Source organism: Colossoma macropomum, unplaced genomic scaffold, assembly GCF_904425465.1.
Source record: "Colossoma macropomum unplaced genomic scaffold, Colossoma_macropomum, whole genome shotgun sequence".
NCBI classification, from domain to species: domain Eukaryota; kingdom Metazoa; phylum Chordata; class Actinopteri; order Characiformes; family Serrasalmidae; genus Colossoma; species Colossoma macropomum.
In genome coordinates, this window is record NW_023494801.1 from 1,667,501 (window position 1) to 1,690,370 (window position 22,870).

General features: G+C 40.4%; 1 protein-coding gene across 1 annotated transcript in view; it reads right to left on the minus strand.

The window, feature by feature from the left end:
• The window catches only part of nubp1 (nucleotide binding protein 1 (MinD homolog, E. coli)), an 80,808-nt gene that overhangs the window by 22,409 nt on the left and 35,529 nt on the right, over nt 1-22,870 (minus strand). The window contains exons 5-9 of the mRNA XM_036589564.1: nt 19,796-19,828; nt 17,024-17,114; nt 12,314-12,468; nt 4,301-4,411; nt 315-417 (exon numbers count right to left, since the gene is read on the minus strand). Of these exons, the coding sequence (XP_036445457.1) occupies nt 315-417; nt 4,301-4,411; nt 12,314-12,468; nt 17,024-17,114; nt 19,796-19,828 (493 nt within the window). The remainder of the gene's footprint in view (nt 1-314; nt 418-4,300; nt 4,412-12,313; nt 12,469-17,023; nt 17,115-19,795; nt 19,829-22,870) is intronic.

A 22,870-nucleotide genomic window follows, 5' to 3' on the forward strand; every position in this document is an offset into this window, starting at 1 on the left:
AAAACCTGGCTACCCAAAAATGCTGAGTTCACTGAACTTCTAATAGTGAGTTAACAGAACAATCATATGTGTTTTACATTCTGTTACCTTATGATTATAACTACAAATTCAAAACAGGCTGTTTTTACAGCTTAGTTTACAGATGTGGACTGTATGGATTGATCGCTGTTTAGAAATTTTAGCCATGTTTACATATTACATAAAAGTTTATTATTGAAAAAAATGATGGCGATTCCATATTTCATGATTCAGGCCCTTTAAAAAGAAGCACAACTGAACAGAACAGTTGTGATGTGAGAGATTAACTCCCGTACCTATCCGCGGGTCCAGAGGCACTTTGCCCAGCAGCGTCAGCCCGAGCTCCTCGCACATCCTCTGGGCTCCTCCCGTGGTTGGAGGGAAGATCTGGGAGGTATTCTGTGAGAAGAGAGAGCGAGTAGCTGATATTATTAAAAAAATGTAGATAAAAATTCAGATGAAATGTGTTAATTATGACTCACAGGCTGCAGAATGCAGTTCATGTCTTACATGAACTCGCCTGAGACTTTCGTAGCACTTACTGAATAATTCATACTGAATAATAAGGCTTGACTTTAGTAAATGAATCATTTGAACTGAGCTGATGATCCCGCACTTCTCGTACCTTGTATCTCCATTTTTGCTGTTTTTCAGTTTTTGTCATAATCTGAAAAAGCCTGTGACCCTGTACATTGTGTGTAAATTTCATGATGAATGGACTCAAAGAAATGGCCCAAAATGACTTGGTAAAAAGTCTGGTTCCATTGACTTCCATTAAAAGTAAAGCATGTTTTTCCTTCTCCTGTAAAGTTACCATTTTGGAGATACGAGGTTTTCTTCCGACAACAGCGACATGTTTCAAGATCAATAAACAACAGTTTATTAATCAAACAGTTTGCACAAACCAGAAGCTTTTTTGATCCCTGTCCAAAAAAGAGTGAGGAGCTCTGAGTAGGGCCTTAGCTAAAGGGTGGCCAGAGGTGGACAGCGCCACCTTCCTGCGAAGTGTGGTCACCCTTCTGGCCACCCTAGTGTAAACAAAGTGAGACAGTCAGCCATCATCAATGAAGCAGTCACTACAGAAAAGTTCTTTGTATGAAGAGTTTTAAAAGGGAAAATCTGCCATCAGGGCAGCGATCAATCAGTTATGATTTGATGCTGCACTCAATAATCAGCATCTCACAGGCGTCCAACATCTTAATGTTCTTTAACACTGGCTTTCTACATTAGGAAAACTATTACTGCAGTATTACTGCAACTTAAGATGTTAACAATGATCAGCACAGAGAACTAAAAACCATCAAAATATGCAGCTATTAAAGGGGAACTCAACTGATTTTTCAGAATTTAGCATAATTAAGTGGATAAGATGTAAACAGAGTCATTCAGAGTGGTTTGGTGTGAAACGCTCCGTTCTAGAAGTCAGAACTGTTCACAGTGGTGGTGATAGGAACCAGACGTCCACCTCTAAAAGCTCCCTCACAGAAAGTTACTACATGAAATAGTTACGAATACACTGCCAGATGACTGAGACACTGTTTTACAACAGTTCTGTGATTATGTTTTGGCCTTAACATATTTTAATCAATTTATTTTAAACTATTAATGGAGGAGAGACACATGAAGGGTGTCCTAAGGCAAAATACTCCCCATTATTTCAGATTTTCCACTATTTTCCATCATCAACATTCCATATGAAACTCAGAAGACTCGTGTAGGTTCACTGGTGGTTTTGAAAGTAAATAAAATGTCTATATTTGTGTTGTAGTCATGGTGACCCCTGGTTCCTATCACCACTGTAAAGACATCTGAACCATTTCACACCAAACCACTCTGAATCACTCTCTTCACATCTCAAAAATATGTGGAATGCCCCTTTAACGTTTACTATTAGAGCGTCTATCGATTATGATGTCAGCTAAATGCTTTTCAGAGCTGAATACATGTTTATTGATGCAGATTAGATTTCATCTCTGGTGAATCCAGTGCTGAGTCTAAGTTCCTGTTAATGCAGTAATTCAACTCGTTGCCTAGCCAAATATTATTCTTTCATAACGTTACCACGTTTTTTCCTATGCAGTTTGCCAACCCAACACAATCGCTGTGCCTAACCTGGCAACCCATTGAAAAGGTTCTGGCTCTGAGCACTTCAAGTGGAATTCCACTGATTTTTTACATTTTCTACACAATTCAATGTTTGAGATGTAAACAAAGTCATTTAGACTGCTTTCTTGTGAAATGGTTAATTGTATAGGAACCAGGGGTGCTTTTATAAGGAACGTTCATAACAGCAAAATAGTGCTAAATCTGAAAAAGTGCATTTTCTTGGGGACTATTTTGTCCCTGCATGTACCCCTTAATGAATGTGCTTAAAAAATAGTCCAAAATCTTTTCACAACCATCGTAAAACAAAGTCTTACCATACTCAGCCATGCATTTTTAGCCATTTTATGTAGGAACTTTCTGTGAGGGAGCTTTTAGAGGTGGACGTCTGGTTCCTATCACCACCACAGTGAACAATTCTTACTCTAGAACGGAGCGTTTCACATCATGACTTTGTTTACAAATTAGCAAACTGATATTGGACGATATTCAGCATTAAAGTACCCGGAGGGCAAAAAAAACTTGATCTAAACATCCTTAAATACAAACGAACACGCGGTAACAGTAACATTTGCACCCACGTGTGAAGTGTATGCAGTAAAACACTGGAGCATGTAGCATAAACTCGCTTCTAAAACATGTATCTGGATTTTTTATGATGTTTATTCTAGATTTGAACACAGCAGCTGTCTTTTACACTGTGGGAAAAGCTCATGATGAATGGACTGACAGTAATGCTCCAAAACAGCTTGGAACGAAACCTCTTGACATTAACTTACCCTTAAAGTCAAGGGCGTTTTGCCCTCTGCTGTAAACCGGTTCTTTTTTCTTTGCCCAGCGACGATATGACGATAACCTTCAGTTGTCAATGGGAGGTTATCCAACACAAACAAAAGCGGTCTAACCAGAGTGAGCGAGCTTCTCACTGCAACTCTCCTGTATTACACAGACTGTAGTCCATCTGTTTCTCTGATACTTTGTTAGCCCCCTTTCACCCTGTTCTTCAGTGGTCAGGACCCCCATGGACCCTCACAGAGCAGGTACTATTTGGGTGGTGGATCATTCTCAGCACTGCAGTAACACTGATGTGGTGGTGGTGTGTTAGTGTGTGTTGCGCTGGTCTGAGTGGATCAGACACAGCAGTGCTGCTGGAGTTTTTAAACACCTCAGTGTCACTGCTGGACTGAGAATAGTCCACCAACCAAAAATATCCAGCCAACAGCGTCCTGTGGGCAGCGTCCTGTGACCACTGATGAAGGACTAGAGGATGACCAACACAAACTGTGCAGCAGCAGATGAGCTATCGTCTCTGACTCTACATCTACAAGGTGGACTGACAAGGTAGGAGTGTCTAATAGAGTGGACAGTGAGTGTTTAAAAACTTCAGCAGCACTGCTGTGTCTGATTCACTCGCACCAGCACAACTCACACTAACACACCACCACCACACATGACACCGCGAATCGAGGAATGTTAAATGCCTGCACAACTTCGGAAATGGAATGCTCCGTCCATCTGGCACCCACTATCATTCCTCCTTCGAAGTCCAATAATTTCACGTCGCCCTGCAATGAGCACACTGACCAGTGTTTAGCCTCACTCACAAGACAACGCCTCACAACTTATACAGGTGTGGGTGTCCCAAGCCGTCCACAGAGGTAACGCCACCTCATAATCAATTTACATACTGCTATCCCATGACTTTTGGCACGCTAGTGTAAATTAAAGGGCCCATATGATGGAAAATATCATTGTTTTCACATTTCTTTTAAATTACTTGTTTGATTAAGTACGCAATCATAGTTAAAGGTCACTCTCCAGGCCATATATGGAAACTAAGCTGTAAAAACAGCCCGTTATGAGGTCACTGTTTTTGGGATGTCACCAAAACCACCTAATTTACATTATACCCATCTATTCCATCCTATAGTTTAGCCCCGCCCATTCATTATGAAGTAATAAGGACTGTTTTAAGCCTTTGAGAACGCATGTTTTCTTAGACTCAATGTTAGAAAATGAGAAAAATAAAGTTGACCCAAGCTGAAGGCGTCCAGCGCAGGCTTTCATAAACGTTATGGTTCTAAAATGTCTATTTCTAAGTCAAGCCTGACACAGTAGTAAAATTCATGTGCTTACGTTTGTTTGTTTGTTTATTTTTGGAAGGGGGGGGGGTACTTGCCTTGCATTTGGGACACACAAAGCCGCTCATGTTCTCCACCACGCCGATCACAGGCAGCTTCACCTTCTGACAGAATCGGATCTCTTTTCTCACATCCTGCAGTGACACTTCCTGTTTGAAGAATAAAGAAAAGGCACGGAGAATTTACACCAACATCAAAACCTCCGGTTCAGCTTTGGAAGCTTGTAAAATGTCTTCCTCTCATTTCCTTTAGCCCTGAATATTTGGAGAAAACAAAAACAAACACAGTGGAGGAGGAGGTTGTGTAATTGCTTGTTGTGTAAGGTGGTTTCCACTCACTCCAGACGAACTGTTCTATTGTGAAAGCAATCTTAGGTCACAGTTTAAATTTTTTTTAGTAGACCGTGAGAAAAAGGAACGATAAGACGGCTAAAAGTACTTTTGGTGCGGTAACACACAAAAAAAATCACACAAAACACACAAAAAATCTGTTTAACAGTAAAAAGTCCGGCAGCAGGGATGACGCACTGAACCTGCTAATTAACAATAAAAGCATGTTTCTCAATGATGGTCAACACATGCAATTTTACAGTTCATTTCATTTAAACACTGCCTTTTACTGTAAAACTGTCAACACTTTCACTAGTTTAACTGTTATTCTGACTTACAGTACTCACCATCATAATAACAGTAGCAACTATGAAAATATACACAAATGCATTAACAGCAGCAGTGATGAAATTTATACGGAATATATATTTAACCATTTTTCTTTTGAACAGTGCACAGTAACTTTATCACCACTTGTAATGTTTATGACCCCTTTGCACAGGATAAGACACCTCGGTACGAATGGTGAGATGGAAGACGGGAGTGGCTACTCAATTAAAGCACTGCCATCTCACCAAAAATACCACAAATGCAATCTGTTCAACGACTCAGGAATAGAAAAATGTCCAAACATTTACTTTAATTGCAAATTTTTTTAATTACATTTTTTTTTTTATTTACTGTAACCGCATATCTAGCTGATTTAAGTGAATGCATTGCGCCATTAGCATTGTCAGCAGGTTAGAACGTTTTTTGTTAATACTGAAATAGTAACACATCATAATATTATGTCAGTTTACAGTCTGGTGCACTTACTGCTCAAGTACTAGACCTTAGTAACTGTATCATCATCAGGAAAGCAAACAATAGCTAAATATGGCTGCTTACACAGTAAGATAGAGGAAAAGATCTGAATGAAGTCACTGAAGCACTGAGTTATTTCAGTCGTTATTAGGTCATTGCTGCCATTAGAGCCTCAATGTGTCTGTCTATATTTCTCAGCACTATATTGGTCATTCTGGGAGGGTATGAGGGCGGCACGTAATGGTGCACAGCGCCACGTGCTGTGCGTCTCAGGTGACGCTTGTCCATGTGTGTTTCAACAAATGGTATCAGTCAGTCAGTCAGTCAGTCAGTCAGTCAGTGACACCAACTCTCGTGCAAAAAGAGTGTCAGAACTGATTCAAGGTTGTGGTGCCTTAAAGCTGTAAACATTGAGTGTGAAAAGACTCCACCACAGCTAAACACACCAAAAGGACGAAAGAAACGGGTTCTGCAAATAGTCTGGAAAGCCAGGTTCACATCGTCACTGCTGAAACAAAACCTTGCATCTCTATTTTTGTCATTTTATCATTTTATTACATTATTTAAAAATGCTAGTTGCCCTTTACATTGTGTGCAAGTTTCATGATGCACAGACCAACAGAAACGCTGCACATTTACTTAGAAAAATTACCTGGACTTACATTGAAACAAAAAATCTTTTTTGTTTTAATCTACTCCTGTAAAGTGATGGTGTTGGAAGGATTATGATATCTATTTTTTATTTTGATGATTTTGGTCCTATTCCAAGATTAAATTGCTTCGGAAACACCTCACATCGTTTTGGTTACTGGTTAAACTTGAATTTTGATTGATCAAATAGAATTTCGGTCACGTATCTGGCGAGTACATTTTCATTCGTGTGTTTTTCCTTTGTTAATAAGATTTTAATACTGAAAGTACATTTTAAGCAGCCTTCTCGGATCAGACAGTGACAAAAGTGTCCACCATCATCCTCCCACCACCTCTGTCTTGACAATAATCTTTGTGTTATACTGTTGACTGGTCAGTTGATGATTCATACCAACATCACGTAAACTGAGCAGAAGTGAGAGCAGGATTTGGATTGGATTATCGTGTTTTATTTATCTGATGACCTCTGGATATTTAGCACAGTTTCGAAAGCAGATGTGATCCTCCAGCTGGCTGTTAGATAAGCTCTCAAGCGATGAGCTGAAGAGGTGGGAAATGAGTGTCATCAGCACCACTGAGCGACACTGAAGAAGCAAAGATAAAGCTGCTTCTCTTTCACACTGTGATAATCACTACTTGACCACATTTTCAGTAAAAAAAAAGGATTCTTGTGGACCGACAAGGTAGGAGTGTCTAACAGAGTGGACAGTGAGCGGACACAGTGTTTAAAAACTCCAGGAGCACTGCTGTGTCTGATCCACTCATACCAGCACAACACACCCTAACACACCACCACCACGTCAGTGTTACTGCAGTGCTGAGAATGATCCACCACCCAAATAGTACCTGCTGTGGGAGGGTCCATGGGGGTCCTGACCACTGAAGAACAGGGTAAAAGGGGGCTAACAAAGTATCAGAGAAACAGATGGACTACAGTCTGTAACTGTAGAACTACAAAGTGCACCTATACAGTAAGTGGAGCTGATAAAATGGACGATGAGCGCAGAATCAAGGAGGTGGTCAGAATGTTATGCCTGATCGGTGTCCAGCCTGCTCTACTACAGATGGGTCGGAGGGTCAGTTAGCATTAATAATTTATTGCATTATTAACATGTTAACTTTTACAGCAATAATTTTAACACAATTCAGGTTGATATTCTCTAAAGCTGTGTTCAGCCTTTGTTTCTCAAATCAGGGGCCGGATTCACAAAAGTGTCAGCCTAGAAAACGGAGTACAGCTAAACAATATTTTGCCATTCATGTGCCATACTCAAGTGGAGAAAGTGGAATAATGAAAGTATTTAGGAAGAATGAGTGCGTTTACATGCACTCAATAATCTTTTCTTCAGTTTTCTACAGTTATCTGATTATTCAAATGGTCATGTAAGCAGCACATTCAGATTTCTTAGATCAGAATGAGGTCTAGAAATCCAATTAAGAAATCTGATAGAGGCTGGATTTTAGCTCAGTAGTCAGATTTCTCAGTGCATTAAACTCTTACTCTGATTTCTTTCAGATTTCTCAGTCGGCACATGTGTAAAAACTGACCGCGGTACCGGAAGTATATAAATATATATGCTTCACGAAATGAGGAATATAAATATTCTTTGTCTTCTTGGTGACAAATGTTCATATTTGAACATAAAGTGGCGCAACGTTTAAAAAAAAAAGCTGCGGTATGAAGTTTAAGTTTTACTTTTCGTTGGCTGGTTGTAAAGCAGAAATCTGATTACATGCTGACTCATGTAGACCCAGAGTTTCCCCATTATCTGATTACTCAAGTCCATGTAAACGTGTTGATCGGATTATGACAAAATCTGATTTTCTGCAGTTATCGGATTATTAAGTGCATGTAAACGTGCTCAATTATTGGCCTTACTTTGGCTTTTAACTACAATTGAGAAAATGTTTTAAAGAAAGCTCAGCAGCATCTGTATTTATTTGGGAAGCTTCGGTACGTTTGGTCGAGTGTGAAAGCTGTTTTCGACACCGGGAGCAGTCCAGAGATCCAATCTTTGGTCCTCGTGAAATCGGTGGGGTGGTCCGGGGTTCACTAATAGTTTCCGGGAAATTCTGTTGCGGTCTGCTGGGTGTGGGAGCTCTGTGCTCCCTGGCACGGCATCAGGGGCTGCTTGGTTGGTTCATTTTGTAACATGAGTGCTTCAACTCACTGCGTTACTTCCCTAAAATCCTGCTCACATGAGAACGGCTCTTTCTTCACTGGCCCTCCTGCACAGTGAAATGCCATGAAGCTAGTGCTACCACTTGTACTACATACACAGAAAATCGGCGCATTGAATTGTGCAATCAATCCACAGTTCATATGGAATTAAACATGAAAAGCCACAAAAACAGCAAACCAAAGTATAATTAAAATATCCTTCTCACACTCGCTCTACAGAACAGTGCTTCCTTTTGGCTGACCATGAGCTGCCAGGGCATTTATTAAAAAAGTCTTTTGTCCTACAAGCTACTCAAGTGGTTTAGTTTATTTTACAATGTGGGATGCTGGTGTTTCAGTCTGCTGGAACGTGGACAATTAAATCCTGCAGGAGGGTCTGGCTCGTTGCTGGTAGCTGGTTGTTTGCTCACTGGGAGGCATCTGTAGTGCTGAGGGTGTTTTTCCAGCAAACAAAGTACCAGAACCTTTGGACCCGTAAAACTGAAACCATGCTTTTAATACTAGCCATCAGTCCAGTACTGAAGGTACTAAAGCTACTCCATGGGTGGACAAAGTACAGTACTTTAGGACTTGAGTAAACGTAGAAATACTCCTGGTAAAACGCTGCTCAAGCATATCTATATTTCTACTTGAGCTAAAGTACAAATGTATAAGGGATGCAACTGTACGGTGGGCCAAAGTTTGGTATGTATCATGGTTTTCGGGCCATGGTAACAGTACCGTTGCGGTATCTTTATATTTAAGGAAAAAAAAAAACACCATTGAAACAATGAACTCCATATACAGACAAATAAAACTTCCCATTCTGAAAAACGGCAGCGTCACAGACTGATCCTGGTTTCTATCTCTGCTTCATGAAATCAAAGGGAGAAAAATATTAAAACTAAAAGTGCTTTTTAGGTCTGACAACCTGTCGGTGCTTTGCCTTCTCTGTTTTTAATAATTAAAGAGAGCTGGACAGGGTGTCAGTGCCCATTCGGTTTCACTTCTCTCCGTGATCACAGAGTTTGCGAATTACGTTGTTGCTGAAATTTGTGCGGGACGGACACTGCAAAGGCCAAAATGGGCCCTGTTACAAAAATGGCTCAAGTCCATTTTTACACTCTACTCGTATAAACTGAATTAAAAAAGTGTTCAGCACCACTTATCACGCTTGACGTCAGTTTACTACCTCTACACAGACTGGCTGTAAAAGTTTAGGCTAGAAACATTAGCTGAGGTAACTTTCTATTAGTTGTTTACCTAAAAGACAGGCTATCGGAGTCACAAGCTGCACGCTGACTCAGAGTGGCAGTGCTGGTGTGCGGACCTTGATTAAAACCAAAGGTTTCATTTTGGTTCACTGTGTGATGTGACGCGTCTCATCTGGTGTGCAGTGGCCTTAACTTGTCTGTCTTGCTAGTGTTCGCCATTGTCACATTGGAGCTGAGGGATCATTTAGTTCCTCTACATATATGTGTATATATATATATATATATTTTTTTTTAAGCATTTGGTGATTTGGTCGCCGTAGATCATCACAGCCGTGATGCTATTGGCGATAACACACTCCTCACTTTTATACAACAGTTAAATAAATAAAGTAATAAATTAATAAACTGGGCCGTGAACGCGGCGTTTAATATGTTTTAATGTTCACAGTTCCTTCACCAAATTATAGTTCCTTAACGAGCAGCTTGTTGCTGCGTCAGAGTAACGAGCTCCGCCCACTCGCTGCACAGCCGGCAGTTCGTTCTCCAGCTCCTTACACTAAATTCCCAAACTCTCATCACCGCTGAGCAGCTTTTCTGTTTTTTATTCAGTTTTATGGCTCAGTCTGATTTGGTCAGACTCTGAAGATCAGACTACACGTTTGGCAAATGGTATTGGGTTCATTTCTGGCTGATTCCAGGTTGTTCAGCTGTTCTTCTGTCTCAGCTGCCGACTGAAAAGCTGCTCAGTGGTGATGACAGTTTGGGAATTTAGTCTCATCTTCAGAGTCTGACCAAATCGGCTGTCGGTCAAATGTGACCTTAAAAGTGTCCATTTTCTGTTTGTGGCAAAGTAAGAAGTAAAAATGTTCAAATGGCTTGAGCGTCTCCTACAGCTGTCAGAGTCGTTGCTTAGCAACGGCGTCTCAGTGGAGTGATACAGCATTTGTGAAAAAAACGTGATGTTATGGTGAAATAACAGCACAGTTAGAACGCTTCTCAACCAATCAGCTCGGGTGGCCGGAACTCACTGTTGTATACAGAAATATATACATATATGTATACGTATAGATAGATATAGATATAAACTTTGCCTGATTCTACAAACAATTCTATGTAAATACAGACATTTCTGTCATTTATTTGAGTCATTTGAGTGCAGAATATGCAGCAGATTGTTTCACAGCATCCAATAAGCTAAGCTAACTAGCGAGCAAGGTAGTTAATTGGCCCAACTAGGCTCTCAAAGTGACATAAAATGACTAAAACATTAATGAAATAATTAATAGCAGTCATTTTGAAGGTTCTAGCTCTCTTTTAAGCAGGTAGAAGATAAACTAGAACAAGAGCTATGGTCCCTATTTGGATCTGTTGTTGTTTTTAAATGTGCGTGCCCGTAAGAGACGAATATTGCCCAATTAAATGGGCGATTGCATTATTACACTAAAACATCTGCAATAGGTAAAAAGTTGACTGAACACACGACACAGTAGAAGAGGAACTGTTCCATTTCTTGTGGTTATGAAGAAAATGCACACCCAGCTTTTAAAGACCTTAGAAAAAAAACATCCATCTAGGCAAAATTCTACACTTCCACTACAGCGGTTCCATAACCAGAGCAAATATTTAATAGAATATTATGAAGGAACATTTCCGCAGATGAAGCCTGGCAGGCTGCTTGCTATCGAGCTGTTATAATTTAAATAAAGATCTTTACAAACAAGGACACTGAAGAAAAAATAAAAAAGCACAGCTGTCATGGTTCTGTCAATGCAGCAAGAGGAATCTGTTCTGGCAGGTGTGCGTGTTTACAGGCACCGTCTCACATGTTTGGTTAAAAAACTTTCAGCGTGAAGAGATGAAGCCTGATAGAGCATTCAGAGCAGTGCTGAGTAATACATCACCTACACTGGCCAGAGGACAAAACAGCTTTACTCGAGCGAAAGCAGAAGCATTTTAGGTAAAACATTACTTGATTAAACATGTATAGGTCTCCTACAGTCACACGCAAAAGTTTACATATCCCTGGTCAAATTCCACGTAAAAATAAGAACACAAGTCAACACACACCGATCAGGCATAACATTATGACCACCTCCTTGTTTCTACGCTCATTGTCCATTTTATCAGCTCCACTTACTATATAGGTGCACTTTGTAGTTCTACAGTTACAGACTGTAGTCCATCTGTTTCTCTGATACTTTGTTAGCCCCCTTTCACCCTGTTCTTCAGTGGTCAGGACCCCATGGACCCTCACAGAGCAGGTACTATTTGGGTGGTGGATCATTCTCAGCACTGCAGTAACACTGACGTGGTGGTGGTGTGTTAGTGTGTGTTGTGCTGGTCTGAGTGGATCAGACACAGCAGTGCTGCTGGAGTTTTTAAAAACCTAGTGTCGCTGCTGGACTGAGAATAGTCCACCAACCAAAAATATCCAGCCAACAGCGTCCTGTGGGCAGCGTCCTGTGACCGCTGATGAAGGACTAGAGGATGACCAACACAAACTGTGCAGCAGCAGATGAGCTGTCGTCTCTGACTTTACATCTACAAGGTGGACCGACAAGGTAGGAGTGTCGGTGAGTGAACACAGTGTTTACTAAAGAACATTTGAACAACCATTATTTTTAAGTGTGTATAAGGATTATCTTATATCTAATCTCATATCTTATATCTAACCTCCTGCAAAATGAATAACTTGCACTTAAAGGCTGTTTTGATTGGTAGTTAAACAGATGAGGGGGGTCTCTGAGTTTTGCACAGTACTGTATGGAAAGTAACAGGTTGTTTGTTTCCACACTCGAATATCAAAATGCACACAGGAAGCCCACTCGAGTGACTCTGGTTTCCGTTTGAGGGGTTAAGAGTATCTGTGGCTCGGAGTGTTAATGAGGCTACCTGTGGTGTGGTGATGATGACGGCTCCATCAATGCCAGCTCCACTGAGGTACTGCACTACAGACAGGTGCTCGTCTGAGGTGCCCGGCGGCGTGTCCACTATGAGGTAGTCCAGCTCACCCCAGTCTACGTCCCTCAGGAACTGCTTTATCATGCCTGGACACAAACAACAAACACATCTTATAAACAAACACAACAGTAAAGCATCTACACTGTAAAAAAGACCTCTAACATTTTTTAAAGTAACTCATTCCACCTTAAGATGTTGTGGTCACTGCATTTCTAACAGGTCATTTATAGCACAGTAATCTTTGTGTTACATTCTGGTAAATCATTAACTGAAGCTCAATAAAATAGACAGTCTAAAGCAGCTGGGCCTGCTTTAGGTTATACCACCAACTTAGAAAAGAACATGAAAAGAAAAAATACAGACAAAATGAAAATGTAAAAGAAGGCAGAGTAAAAGAAAAGGAACAGAGTAATAAAGTGCAAAAAATGTAAGGCTTAGATAGCAATAAAGAAGCAACAATGAACAATAGCTTAAAGAAATAAAAATAATAATCAAAAGGAAATAAGATGCATAACATGGCATGGCTGTATATTACGGACATCTCTACAGTTATCACTGCGCTTCTTCACAAACCGATTTATTTAGAGCTGTCGAAGTGAAAACGTTTAAAACATGTTAATATGATAAATTATTAATGCCACTCATTGTTTTATTGTAATGCACTGTAACGCAAGTTTGGCCTTTCGACCTGTCTGTATCACCGCAGCTGCATCGCTGTTTGTCGCTCTGATAGAATCCATGATTGTAGCTCTCGTTCAAATACAGCTTTTAAATGTGTTTTAAAGCAAAACCTTCAGCTCCTTCGGCAGACCTCGCTGGACAGACACTCATAAGAGAACCATGGATAAATCTACCAGCAGCAAACAAAACAAAACAAAAGCAGCATAAATACACCAGTGAACCTATATGTGTCTTCGGATATTTATATGGAACACTGATGATGGTAAAATAGTGATAAATCTTAAATAATAAGGTTTCTTTGGGGACTATTTTGCCTTGCGTGTACTTCTCTGCCATGGATTTATTTTAAAAACACACTTTTGGCCCAAAACAGAGTATAAAACAGTGTCTCAGTCATCAGGCAGTGAATTCATAACCATTTCATGTAGTAACTTTCTGTGAGGAGCTTTTAGAGGTGGACGTCTGGTTCCTATCACCACCACTGTGAACAGTTCTGACTCGGTAAGCTTATCTAGAACAGAGCGTTTCACACCAAACCACTCTGAATGACTCTGTTTACATCTTAACCACTTAATTAAAATTGAAATTATGCAAAGAAGTCGTAAAATTGGTGGAATTCCCCTTTAAAAACACTTCTCATTCTAACTTCCCTAACCAGGAAAGTCACTCTCCAAAACACTCTGTACACAGACTCCCAGTGACCTTCCTCTCCACACACATTCTTATCAAACACACACTTTCCACATTTCAGGAGTGCTTCTACTCAGTATTCTCAAAATAAATGGGTAAACATGCGCAGGGGAATTCCACCAATGTTTCAAAATCTCCACACTAGTAAATCATTAACATGTAAACATGTAAACAAAGTCATTCAGAGCGGTTCAGTGTGACACGCTCCATTCACGGAACTGTTTACAGTGGCGTTAATATGAACCAAACGTCCACCTCTTAAAGCTCCCTCACAGAAAGTTATTATAGGAAATGGTTATGAATTCACTGCCTGATGACTGAGACACTGTTTATGATAGTTTTTACAAAAGAAGGTTGTTTTATGGCAAAATAGTCCCCAAAGAAAGCGTATTATTTTAGATTTCCCACTATTTTCCATCATCAACATTCCATATGAACTCAGAAGACTCGTGTAGGTTCACTGGTGGTTCTGGATAGTAAATAAAATGTCTATATTTGAGTTGTAGTCATGGTAACCCCTGGTTCCTATCACCACCACTGTAAAGAAATCTCAGTGAAATTCCCCTTTTAATCCTTTAACATTTTCTAATCTCTCCAGATATTTGAAACATGAGTCAGAACTGTTCACAGTGGTGGTGATAGGAACCAGACGTCCACCTCTAAAAGCTCCCTCACAGAAAGTTCCTACATGAAATGAGACATTGTTAAGAACAGTGTTCTTATTTAGCACTTTATTTAGCGTTTAGTACCGAATTCTTACAGCATGTGAATGGCCCACAGTGGCCCCAGGTTTTTGGTCATCCTGTGTAGATAAAGTGGCAGTAAACTATGAGAGGCTGTCACAGTCGGCAGAAGGACGCAGCAGAGGCAAGTAGTCCCGGCTGAAAGGGAACTACATTACCCCCTGCCACTCTTCCTCCCAGTAGCCACCAGAGCTACAGATGACTGGGGAAGATTATCAGACAGCGATGTTTTTGCACTGATCCAGGGGAAGTGAAACCAGGCTAAATGTGGCTCTGTTTTTCTTGTTTTTTTTTCTTTCTGCAAAGAAGAAGGAACTTCTTTTTTTTTTTCTTCTTTACAAAAACGTCTACTGTGGATCTTTTAAATGTAGTTAAATATCACCGGCTGGATAACACTGGGGCTGTCATTACACGGTAATTCAAGAAAACAATAAGAGCTTAAAAATATATGTACTAATACAAATTTCAAAAGAAAATCTGCAGTGATTTGTAAATCCGTTTGACCTGCTTTCAGTTTATTTCGGAAATACACACCAATTAGCCACAACATTCAGTCCACCTCTTTGTTTCTACACTCACTGTCCACTTTATCAGCTCCACTGACTATATAGGTGCACTTTGTAGTTCTACAGTTACAGACTGTAGTCCATCTGTTTCTCTGATACTTTGTTAGCCCCCTTTTACCCTGTTCTTCAGTGGTCAGGACCCCCATGGACCCTCACAGAGCAGGTACTATTTGGGTGGTGGATCATTCTCAGCACTGCAGTGACACTGACATGGTGGTGGTGTGTTAGTGTGTGTTGCGCTGGTCTGAGTGGATCAGACACAGCAGTGCTGCTGGAGTTTTTAAACACCTCAGTGTCACTGCTGGACTGAGAATAGTCCACCAACCAAAAATATCCAGCCAACAGCGACCTGTGGGCAGCGTCCTGTGACCACTGATGAAGGACTAGAGGATGACCAACACAAACTGTGCAGCAGCAGATGGGCTATCGTCTCTGACCTTCCATCTACAAGGTGGACTGACAAGGTAGGAGTGTCTAATAGAGTGGACAGTGAGTGGACACAGTGTTTAACAGTGTTTAGCACTGGGGTTTCATTTCAGATTGTTTATGGAAATAATGGATGTTTTGTTCTCCGGGCCAAAGAAGAAAAGCACCATCCAGATTGTTACCAGTGTAAAGTTCAAAATCCAGCACCTGTCTGGCTATGAGGTGGAAAGTAACCATGGCATGGGAAACCGGTAAAGCACCATTAAAGCTGAAAATACACACAAAATCCTGCTTTCAGACCCGGATCAACTGTTGTCTTCAGTCCACAAATAAAGTGTTGTGCAAAAGCAAAGGGGATGTAACGCAGTGGCAAACATGCTCCTGTCCCAACGTCTTGCAGGCATCAAATATCATGTGTTTGTTTTTGATTTAATGCAGGTCAAACTGAATTTACTCAACACTGCTTTCTGTTTTTCTTAGCCTTTCACATACTGTCCCAGTATGAATTGTATACATCCAGAGGGGACATCATGACAGCCCTTTGTTTAACACAGGGGACGGCAACATGCAGCTCTTCTACTGTCCTGTTGTCTCCACAGCTGAATTAGATTTGTGGGTAAAAATAAAATAATCCTCCTTTACAGTAAAATAAAGCTCTGCTGATCGTTCAACACAGTTTAACAATAAATCATCTTAAACTCTGGAGTTAATGTAGAACTGCTGATTCACCCTTTAACCCTGAAGATCAGCGCAGACTGCTGGTCACCATAGCAACACAGACAACAGTCTCACCTAGCTAGTAGCTAACAAAACGGAAAAGAGAGAGATTTAAGATGAACATCGATAATCTGGAGATAAATGGACTGATTTGTGTTTATAATCACTCCAGTTGGTTTCCTGTTACGTTTAATCTGCAGCAAGAAACTGACAAACACTACAAGTTTCTCATTCTCCAGCTTCTTGTTAAAATTGTCCTGTTCCACCTTAAATGGTGCAGCAGGTACATTCTGGTGCCTCAGGCATAATTTAAGGTGGAACGGGAAAATTCGAACAAGAAGCTGGCGAATGAGAAGCGACTTCAGCCTCATAAAAACTCGAATATTGAGAGACATTTTACAAGAAACTGTTCTACTTTTGGAAAAGTTTCCTGCTGGAGATGCGAAAAAAGCAGCTATAGCTGAGCTAAAGCTTAAAGCAGAGCAAAGAAAGTCTGTGTTTTTTGTTTATATTATATTTTTATCCTATACTAGCACATCAGCACATACTGAGACATATTTACAGCCAAGATGGTAAAATGGGTGTAAAATGTTGTGGCTCTCAAAGGGGTTTGATTTTTGTTGAAAGGACAAAACGGCTCTTCTTAACATTTACATAGCCGACCCCCAGTATAACACACAGTTCTGGAATAATTAATGGGCTAGACTTCTGAAAGTCTGAAAAAGTTGTGATTATTAACATTTCAAAATAATTCATCAGCTGACAAGCATCTTATTCATCAACGCTCAGCTGAAGCCGACAATGAAACAAATACAAACCATTCTTCTTGGGGCCCCTCCAGATAACTGCATCATCAGGGCTGCCGAGCAGGAAGCCAATGGACATGACCGCCAGGTTGTCCTCTACATACTACAGATAAGAATGCATATCAGTATAGGACACAAACAAATACACAAGAACACACTGTCAGTACCACAATGGTCTGTTATTAAACTGCTTTGCGCCTTTGTTTATGTTATTTTTAGGGCTGGTTATATGAATGTATGGGAAAACAAAGACAACTGGGTAAGATCCTGCTGCTTAACAATGACCCAAACATGACATTAACATGACACGTCACGTCACAAATTGTCACCAAGGCACATAAGCACATTACTTAAGACCAGTTATCCCAGCAGTGAATGTGTTTTGCATGCAAAAACACTGAATATCATTAGAATAAATACAAATAAATACACAAAAAAGGCAACACAAACTTCTCTTTCTTCCAAAAAAAGTAGTTATGTGATAATTAGAGAAACACAGTTTGGTTCCAGATTTCTCCTGGACATCCCGTCGATTTGTTATACGATCAGCACGTTCGATTTAACATAACTAAGCACCGATTAGCCAAAGCAGGTATTGGATTATAACTGCATAATAAACTGTATAATAAAGCGCAGCAGTGGATTATAACTGTATAATAAACTCTGGGGTTCTCCATGGAGAGGTTTGGAAATGGTCAAATGAAAACATGGACACACATAAAATAACTACTTATTATATTATTAGTTTTATTTGTTATTGTTTAAGTTTAAGTTACCCTTTATTTGTCCCACAACAGGGAAATTCACCTCTGCATTTAACCCATCCGTGCAGTGAAGCACCACATACACACTAGTGAACACACACTCGAGGGCAGTGAGCAGACTTGCCCGGAACCGTGGGCAGCCCCATCCACGGCGCCCAGGGAGCAGTTGGGGGTTAGATGCCTTGCTCAAGGGCACTGCACTCACGTACTGTCAGCTCAGGGGACTGAACCGGCGACCTTCCGGTCACAGGGATTGCTTATGGTCCGCATAAAAATAGCATAAGCCATCATGACAAACATTATTTCATCATTCTGTTCCCCATATATGTTAAATTCAGCTAATAAACAGCAACTGTCCATTTAAACGTGCAGAAGTGTGTCTCTGTTGAGGAAGTGTAACTTATTTACTTAGTGACCGGGGCGCCCAAACTTTTGGACTGTATTTCAGTGTTATGCAGCAGGGCTCAGCTGAAGTGTCACCCATATTTGTTTATTCAAATCATCATCTCTTATGCTGGCTGCACACAGTAAACTAATAAACACTGCAAAAACTGGTATCTTGTCAAGTGAAATGATCTTACGCCTAGTCAGTATATCTAATATTTCCCATTCTGAGATGGCTGTGCACTTATTAGATTATCTAGCTTATTTCTGGACATTACAGGTAGTTTTATTAAGTAAAATGACCTCACTATACTGGCAGATAATTTTGCTGGTTTCAAGCTGAATTCTTTCAACAAGCAAATTTATCTGCCAATATAGTGATAGTTTTACTTAATAAAATCATTTAAAATAATTTAAAAAAGTCTAGAAATAAGGTAATTAGTCTTAAATTAGGCATATAACATCCTCAACAGGAGAAATATCACATTTAATGACTATTTTTATGATAATGTTACTTGAAAAGATATCACTTTTTGCAGTGAACCTGTGTTTTTATTTTCTGTTCATAACTAAGGCTGAATGATTGCTTTTATTTTGAAATTTGCGATTTGAAAGAGTTTAATTTCTAAATCGCAAGAGCTGCAATTTTTATTACAGTCTACTTTATCAACAAAGATGGTTTTAAGGGAGAACATTTAAACTGATAACACTGAGCTTGTGAACCACCTGTAGCTGAATCAGACCAATCAGAAGCAACTAAACCATTTACATGACATCAAAATCAAATCTACATTCAGTGTTTAAGCTTCCAAGACAGAAACAATTAATCTGTTTGTGTTCTTGGCCCAAAAAAAACAGGGCTTAATGTATAGAAAGTTTAAGTCTTAGGCTACGTTCACATTACCAGGCTGAAGTGGCACAAATCAGATTTTTTGCCCTAATGTGACTCAGATCTGATGTTTTCAGGGCTGTGTGGACACAAATCTGATCTTTTCAAATCCGACCTAAACCACTTTCCTATGTGGTCCTAGATCGGATACGTATCCAATTCGTGGCCATGTGACCTTAATGTGACGCTCAGATTGGAATTCATGTGCTTTTTTCCACTGCACGTGCTCCATCATTCAGCGTTACCATGGCAACAGCGCCAAACAGACGTTAAAGCCTGTAAACGGTGGAAAAGCAGCTCATCTCACCTTTTTCTCCTTCGTCTCGCTCTAATAATGAAGCTGAGAGCTGATCAGAGTTAATGATCTTCTCAGCGAAGCTCGTTCTGCTCGTTAGTTTGTGCTGATGATGAACGTGATTCGTTCACGTGACGTTACTGAGTAGGATGAGCGCATGAGGGTCATTTCAGGATGCCGGTTCGTCACATTAATGACAGATTTGAGTCATTTACCTAAGCGAGTGTGGACCATCGAGTCAGAGAGATCGGATTTGAGCAAAAAATCGGATTTGAGCAACGAGGCTTGTAATGTGAACGTAGCTTTAGTCTCAATACTGGTCAGAAAAATCGCAATTTTTTTACCCAAATCGTTCAGCCCTATTCATAAAAATATGAAATATTTTCAAACAGCAAAAGTGGCTTAAATGTCCATCCCTTCTTGTTTTACAGTAAAAGCATGGAGATCCTCACCACAGGAGACCAGCCAGAGCCACTCTGATGAACCTGCACGAAGAAAAAGACAGAGCGTGTTACAGATATGACACATTAAGAACAGCCATGTCTGCAGAAACAGCACACAAAACAGGAGCCTGTTTTAAGTGTGATTGCATCACATTTACAGGCAATCATGTTAATCTTTGGGAAACTGTGGCTATATGAGCTAATAAAAACAGAATTTATGTGTTAAACATAGTTAGTGTGAACTGTAGGTACAGAAACAGCAGCACTTATAACCATGTGGACGGCGACAGTGTGAAAGATCACAACACTAAATGCCAAACAAGGATAGCCCACATTAGAAAAGAGGAACAGAAACTGCAGTGAAAACTCAGCACACAAGCTGCTAAAAAGCCACGAAACCAGGCCAGAATTTCAAACACTCAGCAAGCAAACGCTGCACGTCTGAGAAGGTCCTCCAATCTGGAACTGTCTCTTTATACGACAAATCTCAAAACCCAATCATGAGATAAAATCTTTCACTCTTTCTTGTTAAAACTGAAAGAAGTAGCATTACTGAGTATGGAAGAAGAAGAAGACACTAAAATATGGCGAGAGTCGCCCTGTAAAGCCTGAAATAATCATTTAAAAGTCAAGGGCGTTGGGTTTTTCACACCACGTTGTACGTCTTTACGCTTTAACGTCACACACAGACTCAAAAAGTAGGTCCTGCTCGATGTTTAGGCTTCAGATGATCTCAAAATCAACATCACACTGATGAAGATGTGACCCACATCCTCAGAAAACACTCCTTCACTGAGTTCAGACTGAGCTCTCTCTGAATTCTCTCTCTTAACTCACTCGCAAAAGTCACACTCATCGCTCGTGTGGGTCTGAAGCACAACTGACGTTATAAAACGTTCGGTGTGTGCAATTACACACAGGTGCAGGTGCAAAAACAGACGGCGGTACTGGAAATAAGCGAGCAGCGTCGCTGCAAGACGCAGCAGAACAGTTTTAAAGCCACGCTGAAACCAACTTGTGCTATTCTTCATCTTCTAGATGATGTACGTTCATATTTTCAGGCAAAATGGCTTGATGTTTTAAAAAAAAGCCGCAGCATGAAGTTTTGCATTACGTTCACGTTACGTTGTCTTCTGTGAGTTTATTGGCTGGTTGTAAAGCAGAAATCTGATTACTGTCTGACTGTCTGGAGTTTCCCCATTATCTGATTACCCAAGAGAACATGGTGATTGGATTACTAACAGAACCTGATTTTCTGCGTGCACTATTACTGAGTGCACGTAAACGCATTCACTGTGAGTGAGCTTAATTAAAACTAGACAAAAAAGGATAAAATTAAAACCTAAAATACAAAATTATATCAGCAGATATTATCAGATATCGTAATTTTTAGCTTCTTAAAATCGGTATCGGCTATAAACGTTTTCATATCGGTCGGGCCTTACAACACATGCACTTCCCAAATTAAACCTGCTCTGAACTGCTTATCATCGATTAAAATGTTGTGTGCACTGAAATACTACTGCTAAAGCTTTTCTCAATAAACAAAATTACCAAAATTATCGGCGATAACACACTCCTCGAGTGTTCTACTGCTTTTATACAACAGTTAAATAAATAAAGTAATAAATTAATAAACTGGGCCGTGAACGCAGCGTTTAATATGTTTTAATGTTCGCAGTTCCTTCACCAAATTATAGTTCCTTAACGAGCAGCTTGTTGCTACGAGTAACGAGCTCCGCCCCCTCACTGCACAGTCTGCTGTAAGACTCGCCTTCTGAAGTGCAGACTGAGCCATAAAACTGCTGCAATATCAAGTTCAGCTCAGTTTTGTCAGTTTTTGCCAGATCAGTATTAATGTTGTTTTGTTCCAGCCAGTCTGTAAAGCATCTTACAGCCCGTTTAGTTTGGCGAATGGAGTTGGGTTCATTTCTGGCTGATTCCAGGTTGTTCAGCTGTTCTTCTGTCTCAGCTGCCGACTGAAAAGCTGCTCAGTGGTGACGACAGTTTGGGAATTTAGTGTCGTCTCATCTTCAGAGTCTGACCAAATCGGCTGTCGGTCAAATGTGATCTTAAAAGTGTCCGTTTTCTGTTTGTGGCAAAGTAAGAAGTAAAAACGTTCAAATGTCTTGAGCGTCTCCTACAGCTGTCAAAGTCGTTGCTTAGCAACAGCGTCTCAGCGGAGTGATACAGTGTTTGTGTAATGTTATGGCGAAATAACAGCACAGTTAGAACACTTCTCAACCAATCAGCTCGCGTGGCCGGAACTAACTGTTGTGTGTGTGTGTGTGTGTGTGTGTGCATATATATATATATATATATATATTATATATATATATATATATAATATATATAACACACACACCTTCTGCCCTGCGATGGACTGGCGACCTGTCCAGGGTGTATCCTGCCTTCTGCCCAATGACAGCTGGGATAGGCTCCAGCACCCCACCGCCACCCAGAAGGATAAGCGGTTTAGATGATGTATGTATATACACACCTGTTTGTGGCATGGACGTGGTGTGGACTGTCCATGGAGATCATCATGGTGATGATGATTCAGTGGTGCAGTGACACCACCTCTGTCAAAAATGTGATCTTGCAGATTTTAACCAGCTAAACGGGACAAAGCTGACGCCTCTGAAGGCACCTCTCATGATACGTTATGCAAAACAAGATTAACCTCTGTTAGCTCTCCTTCTCCTTTCATTGATCTTTCGCTTTCATCAACAAATATTAGTCACAAAGCAGACTTACAGAGACCACATTGAGCAACGCAGAATTGAAAGTGGTGAGAAGAAATTCCCCCAGACAGATCAGGGAGGAAATCAGTGTCTTAAAAGAACTAAGATACAACTATAGACGTATGTCACTGTGCAGCAGACGGAGACGAGACGCTGCATTAATTCATTTCCAGTCAAAAAAGGCCATTGAGGACAAGATACTCGGTTTTCAGTGTCAAGACAAAATGCAGAAAACATATTTAACAGAAAACAACATGGAAATCAACCCATTTCACTCCTCGGCCTACCACTGAGCCCTTACCCCTCCGTTTCACGTCTAGGGGTAGGGTGTCCCGATTCT